Source organism: Astatotilapia calliptera, chromosome 7, assembly GCF_900246225.1.
Source record: "Astatotilapia calliptera chromosome 7, fAstCal1.2, whole genome shotgun sequence".
Classification (NCBI taxonomy): domain Eukaryota; kingdom Metazoa; phylum Chordata; class Actinopteri; order Cichliformes; family Cichlidae; genus Astatotilapia; species Astatotilapia calliptera.
The window spans coordinates 53,705,785-53,732,377 of NC_039308.1; the positions used below are offsets into that span (position 1 = coordinate 53,705,785).

General features: G+C 40.7%; 2 protein-coding genes across 2 annotated transcripts; both read left to right on the forward strand.

Annotated features, from left to right (window-relative positions):
* Positions 1-157: 157 nt before the first annotated feature.
* On the forward strand, positions 158-15,741 carry hps5 (HPS5 biogenesis of lysosomal organelles complex 2 subunit 2). The gene is made up of 23 exons (XM_026175585.1): positions 158-354; positions 2,828-2,957; positions 3,347-3,457; positions 3,590-3,654; positions 3,890-4,082; positions 4,337-4,467; positions 5,567-5,785; positions 5,864-5,935; positions 6,075-6,163; positions 6,393-6,571; positions 7,893-8,051; positions 8,150-8,309; positions 9,307-9,424; positions 9,761-9,907; positions 10,031-10,099; positions 10,186-10,769; positions 11,062-11,182; positions 11,384-11,533; positions 11,631-11,750; positions 12,876-12,989; positions 13,077-13,183; positions 14,176-14,467; positions 15,303-15,741. Exons 2-23 carry the CDS (start codon positions 2,850-2,852, stop codon positions 15,361-15,363), a joined length of 3,369 nt encoding a protein of 1,122 aa, XP_026031370.1. The 5' UTR covers positions 158-354; positions 2,828-2,849; the 3' UTR covers positions 15,364-15,741.
* A 1,719-nt stretch (positions 15,742-17,460) lies between these two features.
* epx (eosinophil peroxidase) lies at positions 17,461-26,524 on the forward strand. The gene is made up of 17 exons (XM_026175721.1): positions 17,461-17,906; positions 17,999-18,089; positions 18,167-18,257; positions 18,382-18,557; positions 19,051-19,183; positions 19,272-19,401; positions 19,488-19,694; positions 21,215-21,581; positions 21,660-21,820; positions 21,902-22,160; positions 22,244-22,414; positions 24,300-24,537; positions 24,627-24,838; positions 24,913-25,077; positions 25,523-25,603; positions 25,707-25,803; positions 25,967-26,524. Exons 1-17 carry the CDS (start codon positions 17,889-17,891, stop codon positions 26,022-26,024), a joined length of 2,655 nt encoding a protein of 884 aa, XP_026031506.1. The 5' UTR covers positions 17,461-17,888; the 3' UTR covers positions 26,025-26,524.
* The last annotated feature ends 69 nt before the right edge of the window (positions 26,525-26,593 follow it).

Sequence of the window (26,593 nt, forward strand, 5' to 3'; positions counted from 1 at the left end):
ACACTGCAGCTTGTTTTGCTTTGTTTTTTTTTTTCTAATAATGTGATGAGTTGTTTCATCTTTACCTCAGAGGGATTATTTGCTGCAGTATCCAGAGTATATGTGTAGCCTTTCTAAATGCGCAACTGATTTGGGTAATAAATGCAGACGCTTTCAATTTCAGTTGATCTGTAACTCGGAGGAAGCCCACGCGCTGCTTTCAGGAAGTGCCCTCATCAGCTGAGTGAGTGAGACTGTCACGGGTCTGCTGACCGACTTTCTCCAGCACAGCGGAGCAAAGACGCAATAAATCTGGGATGTAAGAAAGCCTTGTAAGTGTGGTGTTACAGCCGGGAGAGTTGCTCGGTATATCTGGTGAGTTTAATATATGAAGCTGGAGGTGAATGGACATGACAGCGTTTAAGCTAGCATTCTTGCTAAGTTGTTATTGAAAATAAAGTGGGAGGAGCGGGCTGGTTAGATTTGTGTTAACTGTAATAAACGGTGACAGTGAAATGTTTGAAATAAGTGTTACACTTTTAAATATTTCCCCGTGGTTCCGGTGTGTTTTGACGCAAATTTTAGCTTCAGTGATTTTTGGACCGGTGTTTCAGATTAACTGGTGTTAGATTAACTCGTGACGGTGGGCGCTGCTTTTCAGGACCCATTGCCCACTAACGAGGAAGTAAACACTGCGAATATTTTAATCTTTAAGTGGATATTATTGTGTGTCTGTGCGCGTTGTCACGTTTCGCATTGTTTTGGGCCAAAAGAGAAAACGCTTTCGATTTTAAATTATGATCGCGACATGCGTGAATCCTCTGCAGCAACTGCAATGAACAAACATAGGTGACGAGACTACTGCCTGTTCATAATACTGAAATGGTTAATAAACGCGCTTTCTTTGTTCCTGTTTTTCCTGTATATTGTTACTGCTCTGGTGACATTTGAGGTTTGTCAGTCCCACAGTTGGATACAGCTACACCAACATGAACTGGGTTTTAGTCTACCCACGCGACAGTCTACAACCAGAGAAATTTTTGACGCATCAGAATCTGACTCGATTCTGACGTATTTCAGACGGAGAATGTGTTTCATGCCCAGAGTGTTTTGGTACTTGCATCTTACAAAAAACTATGGAATAAATAAAATGTCATCACTATTTATTTTTGGTTTACTATAATCGGGCTTATTTTTGCCTATTTATTTTATTCACAAGATAAAAGCAAGTTTATTTTAACATACAATAAAGGTGTGGAAAAATAATTACTTTTTTATGGTATATATTTATTTATTTAATAGCACTGATGTGTTTTAAAGTTGGTATAGATGGTGAATTAGGTCGGAGATGGAAAAAAATTGTATTTCCCTGTGTAAATGTGGAAAGTTCTGATCTCGGAGGTTGTGAATATAGAAAAATTTGGACACTACGTGAGTACTTGGTACATGGATTACTTTTTATATTCTGCTTCATACAGTGAACCAAGTGCAAATGTAGGGTTTTGTCTCATTGCTTCAGTAATGGCATTCACCAGTTTAGCAGTTTGTGCCTTCTCTTTGAAAATTTTTATAAAACAGAATTATGGGGGGAAAAACTGGGCATATAATGTAGTTACAAGCACGTTAATATGAAAGGGGTGGTGTTGGCAGCGTGTGAACGGTAACAAAGATGGTTTCACTGGCAAAGGAAGATGGAGCTATAATATTACATAAATATGAGCTTAAACACTTAATGCAGACGGAAAGCAGCACAGCTGCTGCACAGTGTCAGTAAGTGAGAGGGACAGTATAGCATTTGTTCAGTAAGACTGGAGCAGTGCTATTAATAAAGTTTAGCAAGAAAGGAAAGTGGCCAAAAAATGCTCACTGTGTAAGTTAAATGATTTCAGCGTCACAGTGTTTTCATTAAGAATAATGAGGATCAGAGAGATTACATTTTATTACTGAATTATTATTATTATGTATTAATTATTGTTTGTAATATTTATTATTTCAGGCAGAGCACCAGTGGTGTTTAATGACCTCAGAGCCTAATTGCAAATTTTATACGAGGCCATCAATTGTGAGGCCCTGTTGCTCTGATTTACAGTATAGTATAGAGCAGTAATGAAAACTGGTGTCTGGTGTAGCCAGTGACTGCAGCCTTTGGGTCAACTATTCACAGTAGCAGCTCATTTTTCTGCAACTAATGCTAACGTATTTATTGCAAAACTTTAACTTCTAACTTCAACTCTTGAATCTACACAATTTAACACCACTTTGAAACGGCTAACATCCAACACTAAATGAAAGATGAATCATTTTGAACAGCAGCTAGGGCTGAATGTATCCAGCAAGAAAAAAATCAACATCCTCCTCACGGCTTTTATCCTTAAATTCGTCAGTTAATTAAGTGCAAATCATCACTGTGCAGCACCGAGTTCTGATAATGTAGCCAGTTCTACATTTTCAGTCCCTTCAGTCCCTTCTCACCTTCATGCTGTCCTGTCAAAAGATCTCCAGAATAAAAGGCTTTAATAACAAAAAATGTTAAAGATAAACATATTTTTAACTCCAAAAAACACCCTAATGTTGAAGTTTGCTTATATATTGGGTAATAACTAAAAGCTTCAGTATTTTATCTGAATTATAATAAAATCATTTAAAAAGTGCTCTGTGCACCAAACTAACTGTTTTAAAGAGGGGGTTCTTTTCAGGCTGGCGGTAATGTAGAGTGGAGTCATGACTGGTCAATTAAAGAGGGTAGGTACGCTGCTGAAAGTCATGTGAAGCCACACGGCCGAGGGCCATGGTATGAACTCTCTCCTATTTTCTTTCATACTTATCTGACTCACTCTTTGTCCTTCAGCTGTGTTGGAGCACCAGTGAAGATGCCTCCGATACCAGTTGTTCCAGAGAACCACAATTATGTCCTGGCAGAGTTCGACTGCCTCGATCCACTTCTCTCTGCTCTGCGTTTGGACTCCGGCAGGCTAAAGGTAGTAATTCTAGCCAGTTTTCTATTTATATTCAAGTAGGCACCTCATATTCCTAAATATCTTTAAAGAAGGACTTGAAACAAAAACAAATTAGTGGATGTAATGTGTCAAGAATCTTGTTTATTTTGGTATTTGTTGTTTTGGTGGTGTTTATATTTTAACCATTAGTGATCTGAAATAAACTACCTTCAGGCCACATAAAGGGTTACTAATGGGCGCCACCATTGCCACATGAACCGCACTTTGATAATCCTGGCTTTAAAGTTAGTAGGACGTATTAAAAAAATATACAATATGGATTTAATTTCTTTCAGCTGTAGTGGAAGAAAATTAGAAAAGCAAGAATACAATTATGCTTGACATTAATTCTGTGTTACACTGTGCTGTAGTGTACCTGTTTGGCAGTGTCGAGGAAGTGGCTCGCATTAGGAACATCAGCAGGTGGGGTGCACCTGATTCAGAGGGAGGGCTGGAAACAACGGCTCATCCTCACTCACAAGGTAATAAGTGACTGTGAGCCTGTGCTGCTCTTCTGTTAATGAGTGATAGAGTTAAACATAAACAGTAATGCGGTGTTTGTTTTCTTTGCATTTGTCCACTGACCCATCACTCAATGTGCGTGTTTCTCCCAGGAGGGATCCATCGCTCAGGTGGCATGCTGCCCTCACGATGAAGACTTTATTGCAGTTGCAACAAGGTTAGCGTTTATTCAAGAAAGTAAATAAAATGTTTCGTACCACCTTGGTTTAAAATGTGTGTTAACACACCCACTTGTAGAATGCTGCCCCCTGTTGGTTAAAGTTGTAGTTAGATTCTTTTGTGGGTAACTACAAAAAGTACTTTTAAACAAGTTGCAGGCTTTTTCTTTCCTGCTTCATCTCTGTGTTTGGCTGTGGTTCCCATATTGTTCACTATGTGTGATACACATCCAGTCAGGGTCTGGTGGTGGTGTGGGAGCTGCAGTTGGAGCGGCGGGGTCGTCCAGAGAGAGTCAGCGTGTCCTGGGAGCACAGAGGTCAGACAGTTACTGCACTCTGCTGGGATACAAGCGCGCTGAAAGTTTTTGTCGGCGACTCTGGAGGCAAGGTGTCCTTTCTCCGTGCAGGATCCTCCAAAATGGGAAAGGTAGTGACTGCTGATTAACATTGAAAGCTTGGCACTAATTAAAAGTAGGTACTAGTTCAGTGGTTAAACATGCAACTATAAGAGCTGCTAGCTCTTACGGCGATTAGTTTTCTGACTGTACTTTTTTTCTTTCTCAGTTTTTTTTTTTTTATTCTGGCAGACAAGAGCAATGTTGCCTCTGCATGCTACATTTATTATTATATTTAAAATTCATCCTTCCCTATGATATATGTATTTATTTTTTTTGTCTTTAGGGGTCAGCGTTTGTTATATTCCCTGTCCAGACTGTCACCACTGTGGACTCTAAAGTGGTTCAGCTTGGGTACCAAGATGGACGACTGCTTGTGTCTTCCCTCACCCGCTGCTATCTCTGCGACACAGAGAAGTGAGTACCACCTTTGCTCCATCCGTTTGTGTCTTTCATATTCTCTTTTTCGGGAGAAACTCACAGAGCGCTCGCACTCATGCTTCCATTTAGGTAAATGTTGTCATTAATGGTCCAGTAGTAATATGTTGGGTCCATTATCATGGACATATTAGTTTTTATCACAGATTCTTCTCTTATTCTTAAAATATTAAGTTTGTATTTTTATTAAACATGAACTACAACAGATTCTTCTGTGCACAAAAGCAGTGCTACAAGCAGGATTAATACGTTGGCGAGTTTTCAGTGTCAAAGGTGCCTCACTTTTAACTTGGCTAGATCGCCATAGTAACTTATGCTGAAAATATGGTCCAAAGCACTTTATATGTCCAGTGTGCTATGCTGTGAGTTTCAGTTTGAAATCATCCGTGACACATTCTGATTAACAGTATCATTCAGTATCATCATTAACAGGATCCTATAATTGTTATACTCTACAAAAAGAATACACTTTAAACAGCCACCCTGAGCGGTAGTTTACCTGTAGCGCCAAAGGAAGCCCAACTGTAAAGTTACAGCAGTGTGAGTGATGTGCCCCACATTGTTTCAGTGATTGAATGAGCAGCTGTTACATTAGGAATAAATGGCAGCACCAACAGTGCGCTTACTGGTAAAATCACTTCTGCATTTTGCGGCACCAAGTTTGTTCATTTCTGCAGAAGAAGAGTCAAATAACGCGTCGAAACACTATTTCACGTTAGCACGCAGAGCCTGAAGTAGAAATAACAAAGAAAGCCGAATGAGAACAGAAGCCGTATTGAAATGTATTAACTTTATTTTGTACAGTATTTTTTTCTCTCTTCTCTTCTTTGCTAAATGTATCTGTATATTGTTTACGTGATTGAAATAAATTAACAAACAAACAAACAATAATCCCTGTTGTAATGCCCGTTATCTCCAACACAAATAAAGCCTGGCCACGTGGGGCTTCCTGTATAGTATATTATAAAATCAATATATATTTTATTTTTTCCTCATGTTTATAAAAACTGTATTCCGTGGTGTATGGGGGACTTTTCACGGTTGTTATGTGATTTTTGGCTTCTGTGTGTCTCTTCAGGGAGAAGTTCTGGCGTGTTGGTAATAAGGAGCGTGACGGGGAGTTTGGAGCTTGCTTTTTCCCTCAGAATAGGGGATTATTAATGGGTCAGCCCCCACTGCTGTACTGTGCCCGGCCGGGGTCTCGAATATGGGAGGCCAGTTTTAATGGCGAGGTTCTGAGCACCCATCAGTTCAAACAGCTTCTGGCGTGTCCTCCACTGCCTCTCATCACCTTTAGGTATTGTGTGCTCCTGCTTAGGACCCTGTTTATTTTAAAAGCCAGACTTCTGATCTAAATTTTCTTCCTCTGACGCAGAAATGAGCCAAATTACAATCCAGTGCAGAAGACTCCACAGTCTATCGCCTTCCCTAAGCTGCTTTATTTGGGGTAATAAGCATAATTTTTCATGTCATGTTACAATATTTGAGATATTTTCATTTTATCTGACATGTCAAATTGTTTAAAAAAATCCATATGCAGATCAGCCTGTCACTTGACTAACTATACACTTTGTTTTTGTGTATAGGGACCAAAACCTGCTGACCTGGACTGATTCTGCCATTTATATCTTCACACCTCAGAATGGACAGCTACTTTTGTGGACAGAAGTTAAAGGTGTGTTTCTGCCTTCTTTTGTTCCCAGAATACCACCAACCTTTTACTTCATGAACACAAACAATTTTCCCTTAAAATGTAACCATTTTATTATTTTACTGCAGTAACATCATGTTTATTTTTAATCTCGATAGACAAAAATCATGAAGGTTAACGATGATCACACAGAGCTTTGTTGCTCTGATATAATCAAGTGTAAATTATTCTGTCTGTTTTCTGTTTTTTGTAGATTTGCTTGACGTGGCGGTTTATCGCAGTGAGCTCTTCTGTCTCCATGGAAGCGGGCGTCTGTCCCACCTCTCCTTGATATCTGCAGAGCGATGTGTTGAGCGCCTGCTGCGCAGGGAGTCCTGGCCTCTGGCTGCTGCTGTCTGCTGTATGTTCCAACACGCAATCACTACCAGCAGGGTAAGATTGCTACCACTCCCATACTAAAGCTGCTTTGTATTAGCGTCTCGTTGGCTCCACTAAGTTCATCTTGGCTAGATTCTATTCAGTTTCAGTCATTTTCCATTACAATGAAGTACCAGCTCAATGTGGGTGACATCGTGTTTGTGACACAATGCAACAATCGAGGAGATGGAGGTGATGGTATACCTGCTGCTTGGTTTCTGATTTGTTGTCACAGAGAACGTGGTGGGCGTTGTGTTACCATTTCCCTCTTGCTTCGTCTGAAAAATGTCAGGTTTGATTCTTGTGAAGGAGTCGCTCTCATGACTCATTCATTCATGTCGGTCCCAGGCCAATCAGTGCCATGGGTTCTGTTCGTGTTACAGTTTTGGCTTGATTCAGTTTGCTTGAAACCCCGTCCAAGAAGGTGCTAAAAATGTCCCTAGTACCAGTACGATCACCTAATACTCTAAAGGTACAGTCGAGTTGAGCAGGTGCTAATAAAAAAGAGCAGCTGGAAGTAGGGTTAGTTAAGGGACATTTGGTTTACTTGGGACAACCTGGAGCAGGTGGCAGGGAGAGGGAAGTCAGGGTGTTTCTGCTTAGACTGCTGCCCTCGTGACCCAAACATGGAGGGATTGATAGAAGGAAGAGAAAAACGGAGAGAGAGTCCTTGTGTTTACTGTTAAGTTTTCATAAGAAAACGTAATGATTAATCTGCATCATCAACATCAAACACAGCAGGGCTCAGTGATATTTAAAGAAACTGTTCTCAGCTATAAAAGCAAAAGAAACTTAATTAATTACTTTATTAATAATAACAACACTGCTATCTTACCATCAACAACTTCAACAAGAAGAGGCCTTGATAGGCCTTTGCTTACACTTGTGTCAAACAGTCCTAAAGCCCGGGAGGTCAGGTAAACCTTAAGCTGTGCTTCTGTTGGCTCAGACTTCTGTGGGGCTGCATGTGATGCATTGAGACAGCTCTTTTTGTCATTTGGTGCTATTTAATTGAATCAAATTGAATTTTAAGTTTATCAAATGCTATTTTCCATCATGTTCCTTCTACGTTAGATATATATATATATATACTACATACTACTGTGTGGAAATTTAATTCAGACTTTTAAACTAGAAAGGCAGTCGTTCGACTTCTGGTCCACACCTCTAAAATAAAAATGTCAGTGGCGACGATGCTTTAGTCAGTTTTCTTGACAACTTTCAGATGTTTGTATGCTGCAGATTAAAGTTTAAGTACTTTTTAATGGTGTTTTTGCATTTTTTTTTTACTTTGTTTATCAAGATCTTAGTAGGAATTATTTTTTATTTAATTCAGGCCAGGAAATCAATTCCCATTGACCGCCTCGAGCACCTGAAGTCTCAGCTCAGTTCCAGCACACATCTAGAGCTGATCGGGCAGCTGGAAGAGGTCATCACAAAGCTGGAGCCTCTTGACTCAGCCTCCAGCAGCCGGAGGAGCAGTATCTCCTCACATGTAAGAACTAATGTGTTTCTTTAGTTCTTCAGTGGCTCACAGTTATTCTATGTAATGAATGAATGAAGTGCAGTGATATTAGATACGTGGTTTTTAAGGAGAGTTTCAACGTCCTGGACTGTGGAATCTATCGAGTGATCAGCCGCAGAGGAAGCCAGTCAGATGAGGAGACGAGCTCGCTGCTTAATCACTCTGTGTCAGAGGAGGAGCGACTCAAAGAATTCAGCTTTGTGCAGGATGAGGATCAGGTCAATCACGGTAAGAGACAGTCTTAAGTGATGCATACAGAGTTACAAAGAGCCTTCTAATACTGGTGATAAAATAACACTTTTTCCATTGTATAACCTTCATATTTAGTATAATCTGCAAAAACTGAAAATTCTCAGAGATGAAAAGTTGACAACCGCAGCCAGAATTTAGTAAATATTAGCAGACACAGCATTTTTCTGTAGAGAGCAGACTTAAGTCGATGTAACTCTTTTTAAAAATGATCAGAACAGATTAAACTAATACTGAAACTGAGATCACAGCAAAGCGGAAATCTAACTTACTTTTCTTCTTTCTTTCATTCTTTGACTCTTATCCTGATTCCATCTCTTTGTGTTTTCTCTCTCTTTTTTATATATTTGATTTATGTCTCAGGATCAAATTCATTTTCTACCCCTTCTAATTTCAGCGTTAAGAGAGAGTAAAATTATTTTCAGTTTAACGCTCTACTAAAAACCAAGAAAGAGGGAGAAAAAAAACCTGTGAATAACCTAACTAATTGGATATGGGAGCGTTCCACAGGATCTGTGTAACCCAACTGCTAATAATTTGACTCTTTGCCTCTCTGTTGTAATGATCATACATGTTTTTAATAACCAACTGTTTTTTTTCTATTACAGTTTCTGACTTGCGTTTAAAAATAAAATAAAATCATTTGATAAAAAATATTTCTCTGCTGCTGCATTGTTGGATTTGCTGTGAGTGCTGAGCAATCACTGTGATTATTGACCTGCTTTACAAATTTAATCTTCACTTTGTCCCACTGTTAATACCAAGTTTCTTATCTTTTTCCATCGTATCACTCACATACATCACTGTTTTGGGTTAATTTTTTTTGTATCGTGCAGCATTTGATTTGTGTTCTCTCTTCATTAGTGTCTGCCACGTTTGCTCCATCTGCTTGCATTATGTCCACTGTCTCTCTCATCTCTTTGGTACTCCATCCATCTGTGTTTTTCCTCCGAATCTCGCCCCCACCTCTACTCAGATCCGCAGACCAGTGAGCGCACGGAGGCCGAACGATCTGACCAAGGCCTGCAGTTTCACCTCCCGCTCTCGTTCCGTCCCAAACCCCCCCGCATCGCGCTGCAGGCCGTTAAAGACAGGTGAATGAAACAAAGAAGCTTTAACTACAAACGTGCCTCTCGCTGCAGCTCATGCGGCTTTGAGCTATATTTTAACACTTTCTTCTTCTGAGAATTGAAACTTTCACTCAAGTGCAGCTGTGCATTCATATGCCTTACTTCCCCTTTCCGCTGAAGACCCACATCTGTGTTTTATTATTCATACTGAGGCACATGTGGTGTGTTTAATTTTAAGGTCTCGCATTTTTCATCCTTCTGAGTCATTTCACCTTTGTATTTGTACTGCTTTCTCTTCCTCTTGTTGTTTTGCTAAATGGTGCAACAAAACGTATTTATTGTTCACCTTCTTGTCATCAGTGTTTCTAGTTTTGTTAAGAAGACAACAGAGAAGATCAACACTCTCCAGATGAACTCTGAGCTCTGGCAGAGACCTGAATTCAGAGAGGGCGGACCGACTGAAATATCAGCCACCACAAATTTGTACTCCGAGGAAATGGAGAATGAGTAAGTGCTGTTGCGACCCTGTTTTAGAGTGCTTAGAGCAATGTGTGTTGTTTCAATAGTAGCCATAAAAAAGAAATAAATCCAGACTGTTTTCTTTTTTACTTTGACATGTACGTGTCACAGGGTTGGTGATGAAATATCTAACGCTGAGGCTGAAATGCAGGAACTTCAGTCAGCAACAGAGCAAGCTATGTAAGTACTGCATTTTGTCAATTTCCCCAGTGCAAGATCCAGCAATGTCTTCTATTAAACAGTTACAAATATGTTTCCGACATCAGCTCCCAGATACAAGATCCTTTGGTGCTACTAGACCCAGCCTCCCTGAGAGAAGCTCTGCTGGAGTGGTTGCCGGTTCTGGAGCGAATACTTGGGTCTGTGGCGCTCAAGTCTGCTGCTGCAGGTGATTCCACTATGGATGGAGCAGGAGAGGAGAGATGGGACACGGATTATTTAAGCACCTGCTCAGATCAACGAGAGTATCCTACCTCTTCATCAGAAGAACCAACAGATGTAACAGAGAAGAACGAAACGCCTAAGCCTGAGGAAGAAGAGGGACAGCGTGAGGACCAGCTAAAGTTAGACTCAACGAAAAACGGTGCTTCAAATGGGAGTCCTGCTGAGCCAGTCCGTGTGGTGCCCCCTAAACCCATACCATCAGATCTGCTGGCTCATCTCTGTGAGCTGGCCACACTGTACACAGAACTGAGCTGCTTCAGAAACCAGAATGAACAAGAGCTGGGGTGCACAGTTTTCCTGAGGCGCTACTTTTTTCTGCTGGACCAAGAGCGCGTGAGAAGAATGTGTCTGCTGTGCCATCAGGAGCAGCCCGAGATAATGAGCTCCTTCACTGAGGCAATGCTAGGTCAGACAATTATCCTTGAAAACTTACATGTATGTGTGTTTTCAGAGTTCACAAATCGACAAACAGACAATTTTAAAAATTAAAACATTCAAATAGAAGAAAAATACGCAGAAAATAAAGGTGAATATGTTTAATTTTGGTTAGGAAATTAAATGCATGTACTCTGCAATAATCCTATATATAACAAAAGACTAAAAACTAGTCAGAACTTTGATAAAATAATGATATACATATATTGCTCATTGATTCTTGGTGGTTTCATCTTCGTCAAATATCATGCTTGTATCTGTAGAGCTCACCCAGTCTAGCAAGGTGGTGGAAGTTTTTCAGAGAGGTGATTTGCAGAAATCTTTGAGAAGTCTGAGAGAGCTGCAGCCCTGGAGTCCAGCTCATCTCCTCGCTCACTTTCACAGGTCGGCATCCTTTTTTGATAAATCACATATTTAAAGGTCCCTTCTTTAATGTTTGACCTTCAAAATGAAACGCAAAGTCTTGTATTGTGTGATGTGACAGTAAAAGTGATTTGATTTTGATTTGATTTGTGATTTTTAAACTATAGAAATAGAAAAGTGGTGTTAGACCTTGTGAGATAAGTTTGCTATGTTATTTTCCAGACTGTATGAGAAGCACGGTGAGGCTGCTGTACGCTCCTTTTCCCAGTTCTATCCTACCATAACTCCTGCTGATGTAATGACCATGGCAAAAAAAAGCCATTTCCTGGCATATCTGGATAATCTGGTACAATCACAAACTGAGGAGCACAGGTACGTCTTCAGCTTAACCTTTTTGTTCAATTAAATAAAACACCAAGCTCATGTTGTAGAAGCAGAATTTCACACTTATTTCTTCTTCTTTTTTGAGGCTGTCATTTTTGCAGTCCCTCCTTGATCCAGAATCGCTGAGACAGGATTGGCTGGAGCTGGCACTTACCCATGATGCCCCACAGTGCTGTGATACCCTGACCCCTGATGGACAGCCAAGGTAAGTTAGCACATTTTTGTCTTTATCCTTCAACTGGCAGAGTGAGATTGTTTATGAGCCCAGCCTTACATTTCCATGTGCCATTATGATACAGGAACTGGCTCAATGATGCCACAAAGATAATGGAAGGTTGTGTGTGAGTTTTCTCTCATTTTGACAGTTACTGTTTCTGTAATCTAAAATATTTTGTGCACAAACCCTCAAAATATTTCTAATATTATACAAAGTAATAATAATGGGCTTTTTTTAAATTGATTAAGTTGGTCACCAGTTTATTTGTATTTTGATCTTAAAGTAGTTCAACATACTGTAATGCTGTGCAAAAGTCTTGAGCCACCCCTCATTTCTTTTTATTTTGCTTCCAAAAAGCCAGACTTTCTTGTATTTTTTTAAATGCTCTTGAACAATAGTTCTTTAGCTTTCTGTAGGTCTTGTCATAATTTGGGTCTGCATTTCAGATGTAGATGTTGAGGGATCTTGTCAAGATTGATGGAAATATGATTTTTTTTCTGTAAAATCTGTAACGTCTTATTGGCCACAGTTTCATTTTTCAAACACACGGTTAATGCAATAAAAGCACCTGGATAGAAAACACACAAATTTACACTATCAGTTATGGATTGGCCTCCCCAGATCTCAGCATTACTCAAGCAGTGTGCGGTCCTCTTCATAGAGAACAGAACAAAAGGCAGCCAACATCCAAAGTGGAGTTTTTAATGTATGACGAAACCTGGAGAGCTACTCCTCACGACATCTTAAAGAAATTAAGAAATTACGTTTCTTTAAGACTCCATAAAAATGATAGAAAACAAACAAAAAATTACAGGAGAACATTTTAGAATGTGTCTCACTAATAAAGGTAACAGTGTAGAAGTGACTAAAGTGACTAAAAACTTTCAGACTAATTTTAGTCACTAAAGCAGATAATATGTTTGTTTGTTTTTTTTATAAGTGCTATTATTTAACCTGTAAGGCCCAGTAGATTAGCTGAACATGATGAAAACGAACCATAGCTGGATAGATCCAAACATAGCCGTTTCTACTGGAATCTATTTAAGTAAGATACTGAAGTGAGAACGAGGAACAATAATAAATATCACTAACTTCATGTGTTTCCTGCTGCAGGTGGCATTCACATTGTTTCGCTTGGGGCTATGGACGCCTTCTGTCGCTGCTGATTCGCATTCCTGCAGACTTTTCCTCAAAGCAGAAGATGTTACAGACTTGTCGAAGTCACGGGTATAATTAGTAATTAGTTGCCTACCTTAAAAAAAAAACAAAACAGGATGTATGTGGTATAACCCTTTGTGTAACGTGTGTGTGAAGGTACTGGACGGGCTACCTCTACCTCTGCAATGAGCTCCAACTTCGCACAGAGGCTTTCATCGCCATCTGTCAGCTGGATGACATCACCCTGCTGGATGAATCTGATGGTAAGACGAAGTCTTTAAACCACCGTCTCTCAGATAAGAACAATTAAATTTGGGAAATCTTCACTGGATGATGAGATTTAATTACAGTAAACACGTCAGGGGTTGCTTTTTTTAATACAAGAACAGTGCTGCATCTTTAAACTCATTACAAGAAATACAAAGATACAGTACGTCTAACTATCCATTAATAAGTAAGTAAGAGTGAGGACAGTTAAAGTAAATGCAAAACCTGTGATCAGCTGTTCTTGTGCGATGAGCAGGTAATACATCTAAATTAATCATTACCATGTAATAAAGATGGTCTCGATAATCTTCTTAAACTCCAACTGTGGAGCAGGAGTTATGAAATACAGACTTTACTGACCGACTCATTTAAACTGAGTAACTCAAGTCGATTCATTTCACTTGGTTTCAAATCACCACAACGTTGACCTCAAGAGATTTATAATGTAAGGTAAAGACCCTACGATAATAGAGAGAAAACAACCCCCTATGAGCAAGCACTCCCATTCTACTGTTAAATATCCTGAGAGCCAGAAGTAAGCCCGTAGTCTGAGAGCAAAGTACTCTGTTGGGGTTATGCGGTACTATAAGGTCTTTAAGATAAGATAGTGCCTGATTATTCAGAGCTTGGATGTGAGGAGAAGAATTTTTAATTTGATTTAGAGTTTAACAGGGAGCCAATAAAGATAAGCCAATGCGGGAGAAATATGTTCTCTCCTTCTATTCCCTGTCAGCTCCCTCGCTGCAGCATTCTCCTTTTATTTAATGCTGTGGTGGAGGACAGAGGGCAGCCTTGGAAATGTTTGACTTCACAGGTTGTCTGAATGAAGAAATTCAGGAATGCCTTTAACACTTGCGCGGACCAATTCCTTGGAACTGTATCCTGTTACTTGGCTGGTTCATTTAGTTATTATTGAGACCTTAAAATGGCCACGTTTGTAAACCTAAAAAAGCACTAACGTGTGTTCCTTCTCTTCTTTATTTGCCAGGTGTTAGGCCCCAGACCGTGGACGAGTGGAAGCTCTTGATCCAGCTGTCTCAGCAGTGCAGCAGCACGGTCAACTCTGAGCAGGTCGCAGGTGCGAACGGGAGCGACTGGTCCAATGGCTCAGCAGACTGCAGAGGAAAGATCAGCCCGGAGAGCCTGACTCTCATGCTGGCTAGGACTGTTGGGCCTGACCAAGCTCTGACCATCCTGGAGGACTGTGGTGTTCAACTGGTCCTTTCACCCCACTCCAAACTGGTCTGTGAGGTGCTGAGAGTCGCTGAGAAGAGGCAAAGGTGGGTCAGGCTATCAAATGTTTAGAATCTCAAAACAACAGGATAGACTATTCATGTATTGTTAGATCTCCTGCAGTTCCTGGCTGATGTGAGGAAGTAACGTTCACAGAAACAAACCTGCAACATGTTTGGATGTTTGCATAACAAACTGCTGACACTGATTTATTTCCTTGTTCATTAAAACACGTAGTCGAGCGAATTAGTAGTGGTAATTGTTGTAGTTTGCACTTTTACACGCACTGAACTTAAGTTAGTTGTTAGTTCGTTATTTTTTTGTACTTAACACAAAGCAGAATCTTGTGTGACTAAGATTCCCAAATGGGACTAAATGTAGTTCACAGCTCAACAGCAGGCTGCAAACAAACTGACCCTATACTGACTACATTTCATGTCAAATTTGTTTGTACGGTTATTAAACCAGAGGCACTCTGAGAGCACAATCCTCCATCAAGACAGCTCACTCGCTGGGCTGTTTACTTTTAATGGAACATTATTATATTTTGCATATATCATTTTGTTCTTTTTACATGTTCTATAAGACGTTTGTAATGCAGCAGAAATCAGATACGTTTATAAAATATACATTTTATATTTATATTTTTATATTTTATATTTATTAACATTGATCAGATTTCGTCTGAGCAAACTGTAAGTTGGGTAAATGAAGGAGACTGAAATGTCTCCCATCCTATTTTTAAGCTGTGATGCACATTGACACACGTTCACATTGCTCTGTCCACTGGATTAAAATACAGGCGTTGCTTTTTAAAAGTCAGCTCAGGTTAAAGATGTCTTTGTCATGAAAAAAACTATTAAAAAGTATTTTATTTTTCAGGGCCATGATCCAGACGATGCTCGAGCGGTGCGATCGGTTCTTGTGGTCTCAGCACGCCTGACTCCAGATCTGAAACCAAACAACATACAGCTAACACTTACAAGTCTTCCCACTAACTGCTGTTAAAACTGTGACTTAATTTATTCACTGTGATATCTGTCAAAGTCCCCGAGTTTAGATGAAGTTATTTATCTCAGAGTGAAAACAGTATTATGTGTCTTCATTGTGTGTACTTGCAAATTTCTGTGAATACTCACGCGTGTGTGCCTGCAATGTGTGAGTTTTTTTAATTAGTAGTTCTGGTTACTGCTTTTTGCATGTTTCATGCGACCAAATGAATCAATACATTTTTCTGCTTTGGCAAAAATAAACTGACCAAACTAACTGAGTAAAATAATGTGAATAAAAGCCATCTGCATCAAAGCTCTTAATGCTTTCATTGTTTGTTTTTAAGGTTTCATTTATTGTGCTATCGATCCTTGTTACTGTATTTTTCCCTTGTGAATCTGTGCCAGATAGACAAATCCAGAAAGCTCCAAACACAAAGGTGGCTTTAATCCAGTCTGCAGACCTCAAAACCAGGTGATGGTGAGAAATGCTTTATCCCATATTTGGGATTTTTTTTTTTTTTTTTGTTACAGCAGTTGAAATCATAATGAAATAATTATAATAACAATAACATTTAGTCAATGTGGACATCCAGGTCACATCAACATCCTGGCATAAAGCTGTTCTTTCTCTATCTCTAGTCTTATTCACAGTCTTATTCACATTCACCAGGACATAATGTCTCCCAGCCCACATCCACAGAGTCATAAGTACATAAAGCTTCACTCTTACCTTTCACTTTGAAAAACAAATACCTAAATTACAAGAAAAAACAAACTGACTATCCAACCATATAGTGAAGTGAAAAAGAAATACCCTGTTTCAGTTCTAAGGTGTTACATATAGGGACATCATAAAATGAATCTGGTCCTTAGCAGCTCTTAAATTATTAAAATGCAAACCCAGATGAATAATATAGATGTTATAACACCACGTCATTATTTTTTTACTAAAACTGGTAGCAGCTTCTCCGATTACTCTCTCTCAGCAAGTGTGATGACCTTTATAAAAGCAGAAATTTTGTCTATTTGCAGGAGCATATGGGTGCACGTTAAAGATCACAGAGAAGGAGCTGTTGCTGTCATCAGTCTGGGGAGGCTTAGAAGGCAATATCTCCAAAAAGCTCATCATTCTGAATGTGAAAGATTATTTATCCATGGAAAACAATTAACATTCATGACATGTCAGCTGTCCTAGCAAACTGTCCCTAAGCTCAGTCCATGCTCAGAGAAACTGCACATTGCAGGCATTGAGTCAACCATGAACTCCTTTGTATACAAAATCTTGTGCTGTGACCTCAAGAGAGCAGAGCATAACTGAATGCCCACAAACCTCAAAGAACTGAAGCAACACTGTAACAAAGACTTGGCTCAATAATATGAAACTGATAGTTATATAGAAAATAAATAATAGTAATAATAATTACTTCAAGTTATTGATGCTAAAGGTGTTTTAGCATCAATAACATAGTTTTAAGACCTGCTAAGAACCAGGTGGCTTTTTTTTACTATCAGAAATGATCACCTGAAATAATCCACTTGACCAGAACTCATTATATACAAGTGAGGAAATGTGGGTCAACTGACACTTGATCTACCTGTATGCCAAATATTTGGTTGTACCTTTGTGGATACATCGACTCTTCTCTGGAGCACATGGAGTAGACGGTGGGTCAACAGAGATAATATTAATAACAGCGTAATGAAATGGGACTGGTGAATCATTTGATGATATCACACACCTGGAACATCAAAGGGGGGGAAAGCAAGCATACATTTGAGTTGTTAAGCCTCACAGTTGACAGAAACACTCTGAAATCTTTCTGTCTCATCCTTGTGCTCGGTTCATGGTCATTTCCCAGAATCCCCGCTTCCAGCTCACCCACCTGTCTGTGTCACTGGCACAGGGACCATCAGATTGAAATGTTTGGCATGTGTTGAAGACACAGACACCCTTTTAATTTAAAAAAAAAAATCCCCAAATACTAAGCTTAGCTTCTCATTGTGAAGTCTAACTGCTTTTTTTAAACAAATCTGCCACTAAAGTAACTTTGACATCTAATATTTCAGCCGCCTCTTTGTTTGGTTGAGTGCTCTACTACAGCAAAGACTCTCTCTGCTCTGCTGAGGGATGGGTAGGATTATTTATTTGTAACGCTGATTTGACAGAGGCTTTTCATCGAGGGCGAGAGCACAGACGTAAATTTGATTTGAGAGGTTATTAGGTCGAGGCTGCGAGTCCTGCGTTTGATGTTGCCTTTCTGTCACCATGAAGGACAGATAAGGGGATTCTGCACATACCTGTTGGCCCTGCTCACAGTGTATACATAGCACCCTTGACACTTGGAGCCAAACACACACCTACACTTGCTTGCACTCAAGATGAGTCGGAGCGAACGCAGCGGTAAGATCCTCCGATTCCTTCTCTGAACCTGAAGCGATCCTTCTTTGCTCACACTGAAAAGTTTTCAGAATCACAATGACTACAGCACTTGTGGTGAGTTTCTGCTTTAATGTACAATTTAAAGTTTATGCAGAAATTTTGACCTTTTTTTTCAAGATTTGAAGGTTAATGTGGTTTCATTTCAGGTGTCTGCATCTCTTTTTCAACTGGTTGTTGTCCTGCTCTTAATCCCTGGTCATGCTTCACTGACCAAAGTGAAGCACGGCAACACCTCAGGTAGGATTTCTGATAATTGCTGAAAGGAGAAGGTGCTTTGGAGCCTTTCTAACTGCTCTGCTCTGTTATGGTCTCAGGAGTGGTGTATCTGGGATCTGCGTTTGTTGATGAGGCTCTTCAGAGGGCGATTGAGCTGACTGATGCTGCTTACACCCACACGAGTGAAAGGTCGAAATTCTTTATTCTGGTCTAAAATATATCTGGAAATATCTCAAACCAGGCTGACACATAGAAGAAAATAAATCATTTTACGTCTGCGAGGGACTGAATACACAGTTCTGAATGTTTCCAGGGTGAAGACGTCGCTGTCTGAAGGCGCTCTGAGACCCAGTGACCTGCTGGCTCAGTTCAAACAGATTGAAAGCACAACCAGGACCCAGATCCGGGCTGCTGAACTGCTGGACAACACAGTGGAGCTGATCAGAGAGATGGTCTACACTAACACCATGATGCAGCCCAACGCTTATGGTACTGAACAGCAGCAGAACACCATGTAAACCTGCGGGCCATTTAATCTGATGAATGATTAAACAAGCTTTATTCTACATCATATTTTTAGTTTGTTTCAGGATATAATATAACACAGCCAATTTATCTCTTCTATAACTCTTTGTTTTATGTGCTTTATTTAACCAAGTATGGGTGTTTTTGGTATTAAAAAATCTCTTGTTTAGGAGGACAGAAGATATTTTTACAATGATGACTACAAACAATACAGTTTACATATTGTGCCAGAAAATATTAGTCAGCATAAGTTGACTCATGGAGGCTACTGAAGCATAATCAAGCTCAGCAAAACCAAATTCCAGAAATAGATTTGGATCATTTGGATCATTTGAATCATTTGTATCTGCTTTTGACAGGAAAGGACACAACAATTGATCTGATCTTTCTCATATATATTTCTTTATGTTTCAGTGTTACTAACTTGGACCTTGTTGTGCTTACCGTGCTCCCTCAGAAATGCTGAGTGAAGAAGATACGGAGAATCTGCTGCATGTGACGGGCTGCTCCGCTGAGCTGCAGACGCCCAGCTGTCAGATAGACTGTCTCTCTGAGCGTTACAGATCCGTCACAGGCGAGTGCAACAACAGGTCAGAGCATGTATAAAATTCGACAGGCTGGCGCAACAGAGATCGTTGTTTTCAGGTAACCATCTCTCTGTGTTCTGCTGCTGTACAGACAACATCCGAGATGGGGGGCTGCTAATATCCCGTATTCCCGTTGGTTGGCTCCAGAGTATGAGGATGTGTGGGGGATGCCCAGAGGGTGGGAACCAAAACACACCTATCACAATGCCAGCCTGCCTCCAGTAAGAGTCCTGCAGCAGCTCTCGGTCTTCTGTCCTGCCAGCTGCTGTAAGCCCATCACTCCTCCTCCTCATCTCGTATGTTCCAGGTGCGGCTGGTGTCACAGGAAGTGCTGTTCACTCACAATGACAACATCTCTGTGGACTCCACTCTGTCCCACTTGCTGGTGGATTGGGGTCAGTGGATAGACCACGATCTGGTGCTGACGCCTCAGAGTCCCAGTACGGCTGCCTTTAAGTCTGGAGCTGACTGCACCCACACCTGCAACCGAGACTCACCCTGCTTTCCCATCCAGGTGCATTTCACCAGCTCTCTTGGAAGGCTCTAATTTATTTTGTTTTTTTTATTATTTTCCTTCACATGCTAAATGCCAAACCCGTAACCTGCACAGTTTCTGTATATTTACTGTATAGCAGATTATCTCTTACCATTAGCACCAAACACAGGTTCGGTAACACTGTCAATGGTTTAAATAGAAAATATAAACCAGGAAATACTCTCTCATTACGCCCAATTAGAAGATTTCTCATTGGCCGTTGTACGTAAAGTTCTGTGAAAAGAAAGTTCACTTGAGTCTAAGGAGCTTGGAAAGAAAAGCGTCTGGACTTCTTTAAGTGGCTTGAAGACGTTTCACCTCTCATCTGAGAAGTTTTCTTTCCAAGCTCCTTAGACTACGATGACCTGGATACTGAGAACCTTCACAGTTCAGTTGACTGTTTTCATAGGAATTAAGAAGTTTAGGCAGTTTGAAGGTCTGGAGCATTCAGGTGTGTGCTAAGACAATGCTGCAATCTTGAGCAGACATTCAACCAAATTTACCCCAAGGTCAGAAAATGCAATGCTAAGAGAAATTGCCAAAAAAAAGAAGAAAAAGATCTACATCTAAACCCTACAGCACTCAATTAGCATGTTAAGTGTTAAAGGTCATGACAGTACAATTACAAAAACACTGAAGAAGTATTTGGAAGGATTGCCAGGAGAAATCCTTTTCTGTCTAAAAAGAACATGGCAGCACGGCTCAGGTGTGCAAGGTTGCACAGAGTCATTTGGTACTGGGCGAGAGAATTTATGGTTTTCAGGGTGTTTATCATTAACTCAGTTTCCCTGGGTCTTTTACCGTGTGTTATGAATAAATCTTCTTTTTTTGTACCAGTACTGGTTTTATTTTGTCGTATTTATCCTCGACACCCTAAAGGCTGGACCGTGAAAATATTGTCCTACATAAACCAGTCCATGGCGCAAAAAAGGTTTGGGACCGCTGCACTAAATGACAAGCAAGGTGGTGGAGGGGTGATGATTTGGGCTTGTTTTGCAGCCACAGATCCTGGGCACCTTCCAGTCATTTTGTCAACTATGAATCTAGTCATGTATAAGGACAGCAATCCCATGAACACCAGTGACTGTCTGAAAAAGAAAGGAATGAAAGTGTTCAAATGAGCCAATCAAATCCAGACCTCAGCCTGACTGAAATTCTGTGGGAGGACCTTAGGAGAGCCGTGCAAATGCCTACAAACCTCAATGAACAGAAACAATCTTGAAACAAAGAGTGAGCCAGAATTCCTCCACCATGATGCGAGAGACTGATAAAGTTACCTCACGTTATTGCTGCTAAAGGTAGTTCTGAATCACGAGTAGACACATGTCTGATATTTTTTATTCTTTACTCCTGGAGGTGAAATTGTTTTAGAAATTTGAAATTGACAGCTGTTCCCAAAAAAGACTAGACTTGCATCATTTTTTTCCCTTATATTGTTGCTATGGAAAAGAATGTCCTTCCCTCATCTGCAGCAGTTTAAAGACAACTTTCTTTACTAGATCCCACCATCTGATCCTCGTAATGGGGTCCAGAGTTGCATGCCTTTCTTCCGCTCTGCTCCCAGCTGTGGTGCTGGAGTTCTGCCTCATCGTCAGCGGGAGCAGCTCAACGCCATCACCTCCTTTGTCGATGCCAGCATGGTGTACGGCAGCTCCACCAGCCTGGCTTCTGCTCTCAGAAACCAATCTTCTCCTCTGGGCTCAATGGCCATCAACTCCCAGCACTCAGACCACGAGCTCGCCTACATGCCCTTCCTACCTCGCCTCCAGGCTCACCTGGACCCCTGCGGCCCTCGCAACTCCACCACCTCAGGAACATCAGACAGGTCTGCTCACCGACAGAACACCACATCCTGCTTTCAAGCTGGTGAGTGGGCGAATGTTGTAAATTCTCCACCCACTGTAAGCTTCAGTGCAGCTGTTGCTCATGACTAATGCTTCACAGGTGATTCGAGAGCCAATGAACATCTGGGATTGATTGCGCTGCACACGCTCTTCCTGAGAGAGCACAACCGACTGGTCAAAGAGCTGCACCTGCTAAACCTTCACTGGAGCCCAGACACCCTGTACCAGGAGGCCCGCAAGATCATAGGAGCCATTCATCAGGTATCTGCAGGATTATCTGATGAACAACATATCACATCTACCTGTTCTCATCCCTTTGACTGGTGTTCTAAATCCTTTAAGATCCTAACATGGGAGCACTACCTGCCACGGGTCCTTGGTGAGAATGCCATGTCTCATCTGATGCCTCCTTACAAGGGTTATGATCCTGACATGGATCCCAGCATTGCTAATGTTTTTGCAACTGCTGCATTTCGTTTTGCTCACGTCACCGTGCAACCAGTAGTGACCAGATTGGGGCCAGGATATAATGCTAACTCGCAGTATCCCTCTCTGCTGCTGCATCACTCACTGTTTGCCTCTTGGAGGGTTGTGCAGGAAGGTAATGAGCAATGTTGTTGTTTTACTCTGATTACATGTACTCAGCATTTCTATTTCTGTTTTAATTTCCTCCTGTTGTTTCAGGTGGTATAGACCCAGTGCTGCGTGGCCTCCTGCTGTCTCCAGCCAAGCTGCAGACTCCCGGTCAGATGATGGTGGAGGAGCTGACAGAGAGACTCTTTCAGGCACAGGGTGGGATGCCTCTGGACCTCGGAGCCCTTAATCTCCAGAGAGGCCGAGACCACGGCCTGCCCGGTATCAAGACTTGCAACCTCTCGCACCGATATCCCATCTGCTGTCTGTCCTATTGTTCTCTTTTCCAGCTCCATGTTTTCATTATTGAAGTCAGCTAGAGTAGCTTTGCACCAGTCACAGTTAAAAGTAATCCATATGTGCAGTATCTTATATTTATCCTTAATACAGTCTCTCACTTCCGCCTCTATCTGAAACAAGATGTTTTAGAACCTCCCCTTTTAAACAGACTTTCTTGTGATTGGCTGCCCCCCATATTAGAGGAGGGGCAGGTGGGTGGAGATTACTTGCACATACAGTGTCTTTATTTTTATTTTTAAACTTTGTCCATTTTTACTATCAGTATCCACTATTGTTACAGTATATAGGACATTGCAAAGTGCTTGAGCTACCCTTCATATTTTGGGAAATTGGAGACATATATAAACACACATTTGTTCAATTCTAACAGCCTTAAAAGTCAATATTTGGTATGACATCTACAGAGTGCAGCCTCTAAGCTTCTTGACAGTTACCCTTCAACTGAGGCAATTTCTGATGAAACTTTGTGGAAATCATCTTATTGATGACATCTTATCAGACTGTGTTATTGTTGCCATTTATGACATATACAACGAAAGAAATTGGAATAAATAAATAAATAAAACTCTCTCTCTCACACACACACACACATGCACACACGCACACACACACACACACACACACACACACACACACACACACACACACCACACACACACACACACACACACACACACACACACACACACACACACACACACCACACACACACACACACACACACACAGAATAGGTCTCTTTTAAATGATTTAAGAAAAATCAGGATCCACAATCCATAGTTACCAACACCTGCATTTACCTCTTTTAGTCTAATATTTTAAAAGAAATTACAGTAGCGTTAAGACCATAAAACCATGTACCAGCGGTTGTAGTTTTTCTGCAGCTACAGTATTCCTTCTATTATCACAGGGCTTCCATTCTGGGGAAATCTGCAAAGTAGAAACCATATGTTTATTATATTACTTTTGTATATTTTAAGCCATAGAAATCCTCCCCATGCTCTTATAAACCCTATTATAACTTTGTTATTCATTTTTTAGGCTAGATAATGCTTATTTTTACTGCAAAAATAAATTGCAATTTTAAAAATTAAAACACGCAGAAACTGTAATATAAATTTGCAGATAAATCGGAAATGTAGCGTGTCTGGAAAGGTAAAACACGATATGACATGGGAATACTGTATACTAATTCTTGTATTAAACTGTGTGTTTTCATATTCTAGCTGCAAAAAAAATGAGAGCACAGTTGATGTTATTGTAATGTAAGTCAACGTGCACAACATCACAGCATCATTAATAGTAGTTATACTTGTTTCCTTGAAAGTCTGCCATGAAAAGTGTGTGCTGACTCATGATGAACCAGTCCCAGATGTAGGAATGTGTTAATAACCCTGCCAGGTGGCCTGTAGTCCTCTAATAGTTATTTGTGTTGCTTGTTAATTAAGAGTTAAAACTGGCCCTCTGAAATTTCCCTCAGGGAGTGACTTCTCACAGAGCTAAACCAACTAGTTCCTAATGCACGTTATCACGTGATGCTAATGCAACAGTCACTGCACAAAAAAACCTTGAGAGAATCCAGCTATGCAACCTAATCTCACCTTATTTCATTTTTGTATATCTACACTTAAGTTTGAAGGTTCTAATTTCCCTCCTATTACATCTGCCTTCCTTAAATACTGATTTTACTTGGTAAAATCAGTATTTGGCTATGTTCACTTTCACATGAGCCCCATATATTTAATGCTTATCTCACTTTCTTCACTCCATCTTTAACCCGCAGTCTTCTGACTCATCTCCTCCATCAGGATACAGCTCCTGGCGAAAGTTCTGTGGCCTTTCTGTTCCCAACAACACACTGGACCTGGCTGAAATTCTGGGCAACTTCACTTTGGCTCACAAATTCCAACTCTTATACGGGACACCACACAACATCGACGTGTGGGTGGGTGCCATCTCTGAGCCAGCTCTGCCCGGAGGCCGAGTCGGACCGCTCCTGTCATGCCTGCTCGCGAGACAGTTCAGAGCGCTGAGAGACGGTGACAGGTGGGCCACAGCTAAAATTAAATTATTAAAAATATGATGCAAAAAAGTGAAATTCTAAAATATTCTAAAATATGTGCTTGTCTTTCAAGGTTTTGGTGGGAGAGGGAAGGAGTGTTCACCCGCGCTCAGAGGAAACATCTGCGTTCAGTCTCTTTATCCCGCATCATTTGTGACAACAGCCACGTCACACATGTCCCTGCCGACCCGTTCTCACGCACCGAGACCTCGGAGGACATGTTGGCCTGTTCTGACCCCCTCATCCCTCACCTTGACATCAGCCCGTGGAAAGAGCAGGACTCGGGTGAGGCTGTGGAAAACAAGTTGTGTCGAGTATGAAGCTGGGATGGCCTTATTTTTTCACTGACTTTCTCACAGATCCCCGCTGCGGTCCAATACCCAGGATTCAATTTGGCTACTATCTCCTCTGTAACTCGGTGATCCTGTATCAGTGTCACTCTGGCTACAAGCTGCTGGGAGCTTCATCCATCAGTTGTGATCCAAACAGCCAGCAGTGGAGCCCAGCACCCCCATCGTGTCAGGGTACGAAAACTAAACTGTCTAGTCAAGCCCTGATGGCATGTGTTGTTCTTTTCTTTTAACGCCAGAGTTTAACATTATGTTTTTTGTTTAAGGAATTATAATTGTTAAAAAATAACTTTCATTTAAGCTCAAGAATGAATTTGAAATTCCAACTTCCAGGAAGAAATTTTAACCAGGAAAATTCTAAAATGAAAATTAAAAATACAATTCTCCAGAAAGGGCAATTTAACTAATTGCTGGAGTTTATTTTAAACACATTTTTAGCAGTTTAGTCAGGTATATTATCTACGTGAATTGTTTCAATATCTGGGCTGCAGCCCCCAGTGGACTGTGAAGGTACTGCGGCTGGGCCCTAGTCATTTATTTTTTTTAATAAATCATTCAGTAAACTTGTTTTTTAGTTAAAAATATGCCATTAAATATGTCAGTTTGGCTGATTTTGCAGATATCGATGAATGTGAGGAAATGACTTCTTGTCCACAACACCTGGAGTGCCTGAACATACCAGGCTCCTTTGTGTGCTCAGGTTGGTTTCAGATCACTTTAAATATTTCCCAATGTGAATTTTAAACACCATTCAGCACGTACTAAACGTCTGTCACTTCTGAACACCTCTTCACATGACCCAGAGCCCTCCTCGCTATCGGCCGTCTCCATCGTCACCGCAGTGATAGTTGTGTTTGGAGGCGTGGTCATGCTGGTGATGGGCATGTTCTGTTTTCGAAGGCGAGTCATCTGCATGCAGAGTTCTCATTTTACACAAACACTGGTGGGCTAGTTTCAACAGACTGAATTGAAATGAAATGTAATGATTAAAGGAGCTATGCAAACATGTTCATCCATCGCTAAAAATATTTAACATTTCAATAACTGAATTTGTTTCTTGCAGATATCTCCCAAAGAGAGAAGCGCTGGTGACTGCTGGATGTTGCCAAGAGAAAAGTTAATCAATCCTTTGTAAGAGTTTGGTTGATTTTTGTTGTAATATTCCTGTGAAATTATCTAAATGTTTTTAAATGTTCTTATGTATTTAGTTGACTAGCTGCAGTTTTTTTCATCTTAATTTATAAGTATCACATCTGTGTTCAATAACAGTTCAGCTTATAAGAAATTCGTCTTGATTTCATCTTTTCTCCTCCCGTGCCCTTTGATAAACAGCAGGGCAAACTATTTATTAAGGTCTGCTGTAATCGGTACAAAGAGGTCATCAAAACAGCAGCTCAGAGAAGTCTTTCCAATCCGGAAACTCAAATCTTACTGGAATGTCGGCTTCATAAAGCCCCTCTGAGCTGGACACAGTCTCAGTATTTCCTCGGTATTCCTGCTTGAGAACCTGTTTGGCGTATGTAAGTGTTATGACCTTATTCTAACCCCAAATCTGTGCCCAGAGCAAACATCACCCCTGGGATATCTGGTTGCACTGGGTTGAAATTAATTGAAGTGATGAGTCTTTCCCGGGCAAACTTCCGGAGTCTCCCTCTCTTGATCGGATTTCTAATAATAAAAGAGACATGGT

Excerpts from the sequence above, each read along its gene's own strand:
- epx (XM_026175721.1), top strand. Across the intron at positions 18,090-18,166 it reads GAAGCACGGCAACACCTCAG|GAGTGGTGTATCTGGGATCT; the intron begins GTAGGATTTCTG and ends TTATGGTCTCAG. Across the intron at positions 21,582-21,659 it reads CACATCCTGCTTTCAAGCTG|GTGATTCGAGAGCCAATGAA; the intron begins GTGAGTGGGCGA and ends AATGCTTCACAG.
- hps5 (XM_026175585.1), top strand. The coding sequence starts at position 2,850 with ATGCCTCCGATACCAGTTGTTCCAGAGAACCACAATTATGTCCTGGCA. Across the intron at positions 6,572-7,892 it reads ACGCAATCACTACCAGCAGG|GCCAGGAAATCAATTCCCAT; the intron begins GTAAGATTGCTA and ends TATTTAATTCAG. Across the intron at positions 11,751-12,875 it reads ACCCCTGATGGACAGCCAAG|GTGGCATTCACATTGTTTCG; the intron begins GTAAGTTAGCAC and ends TTCCTGCTGCAG.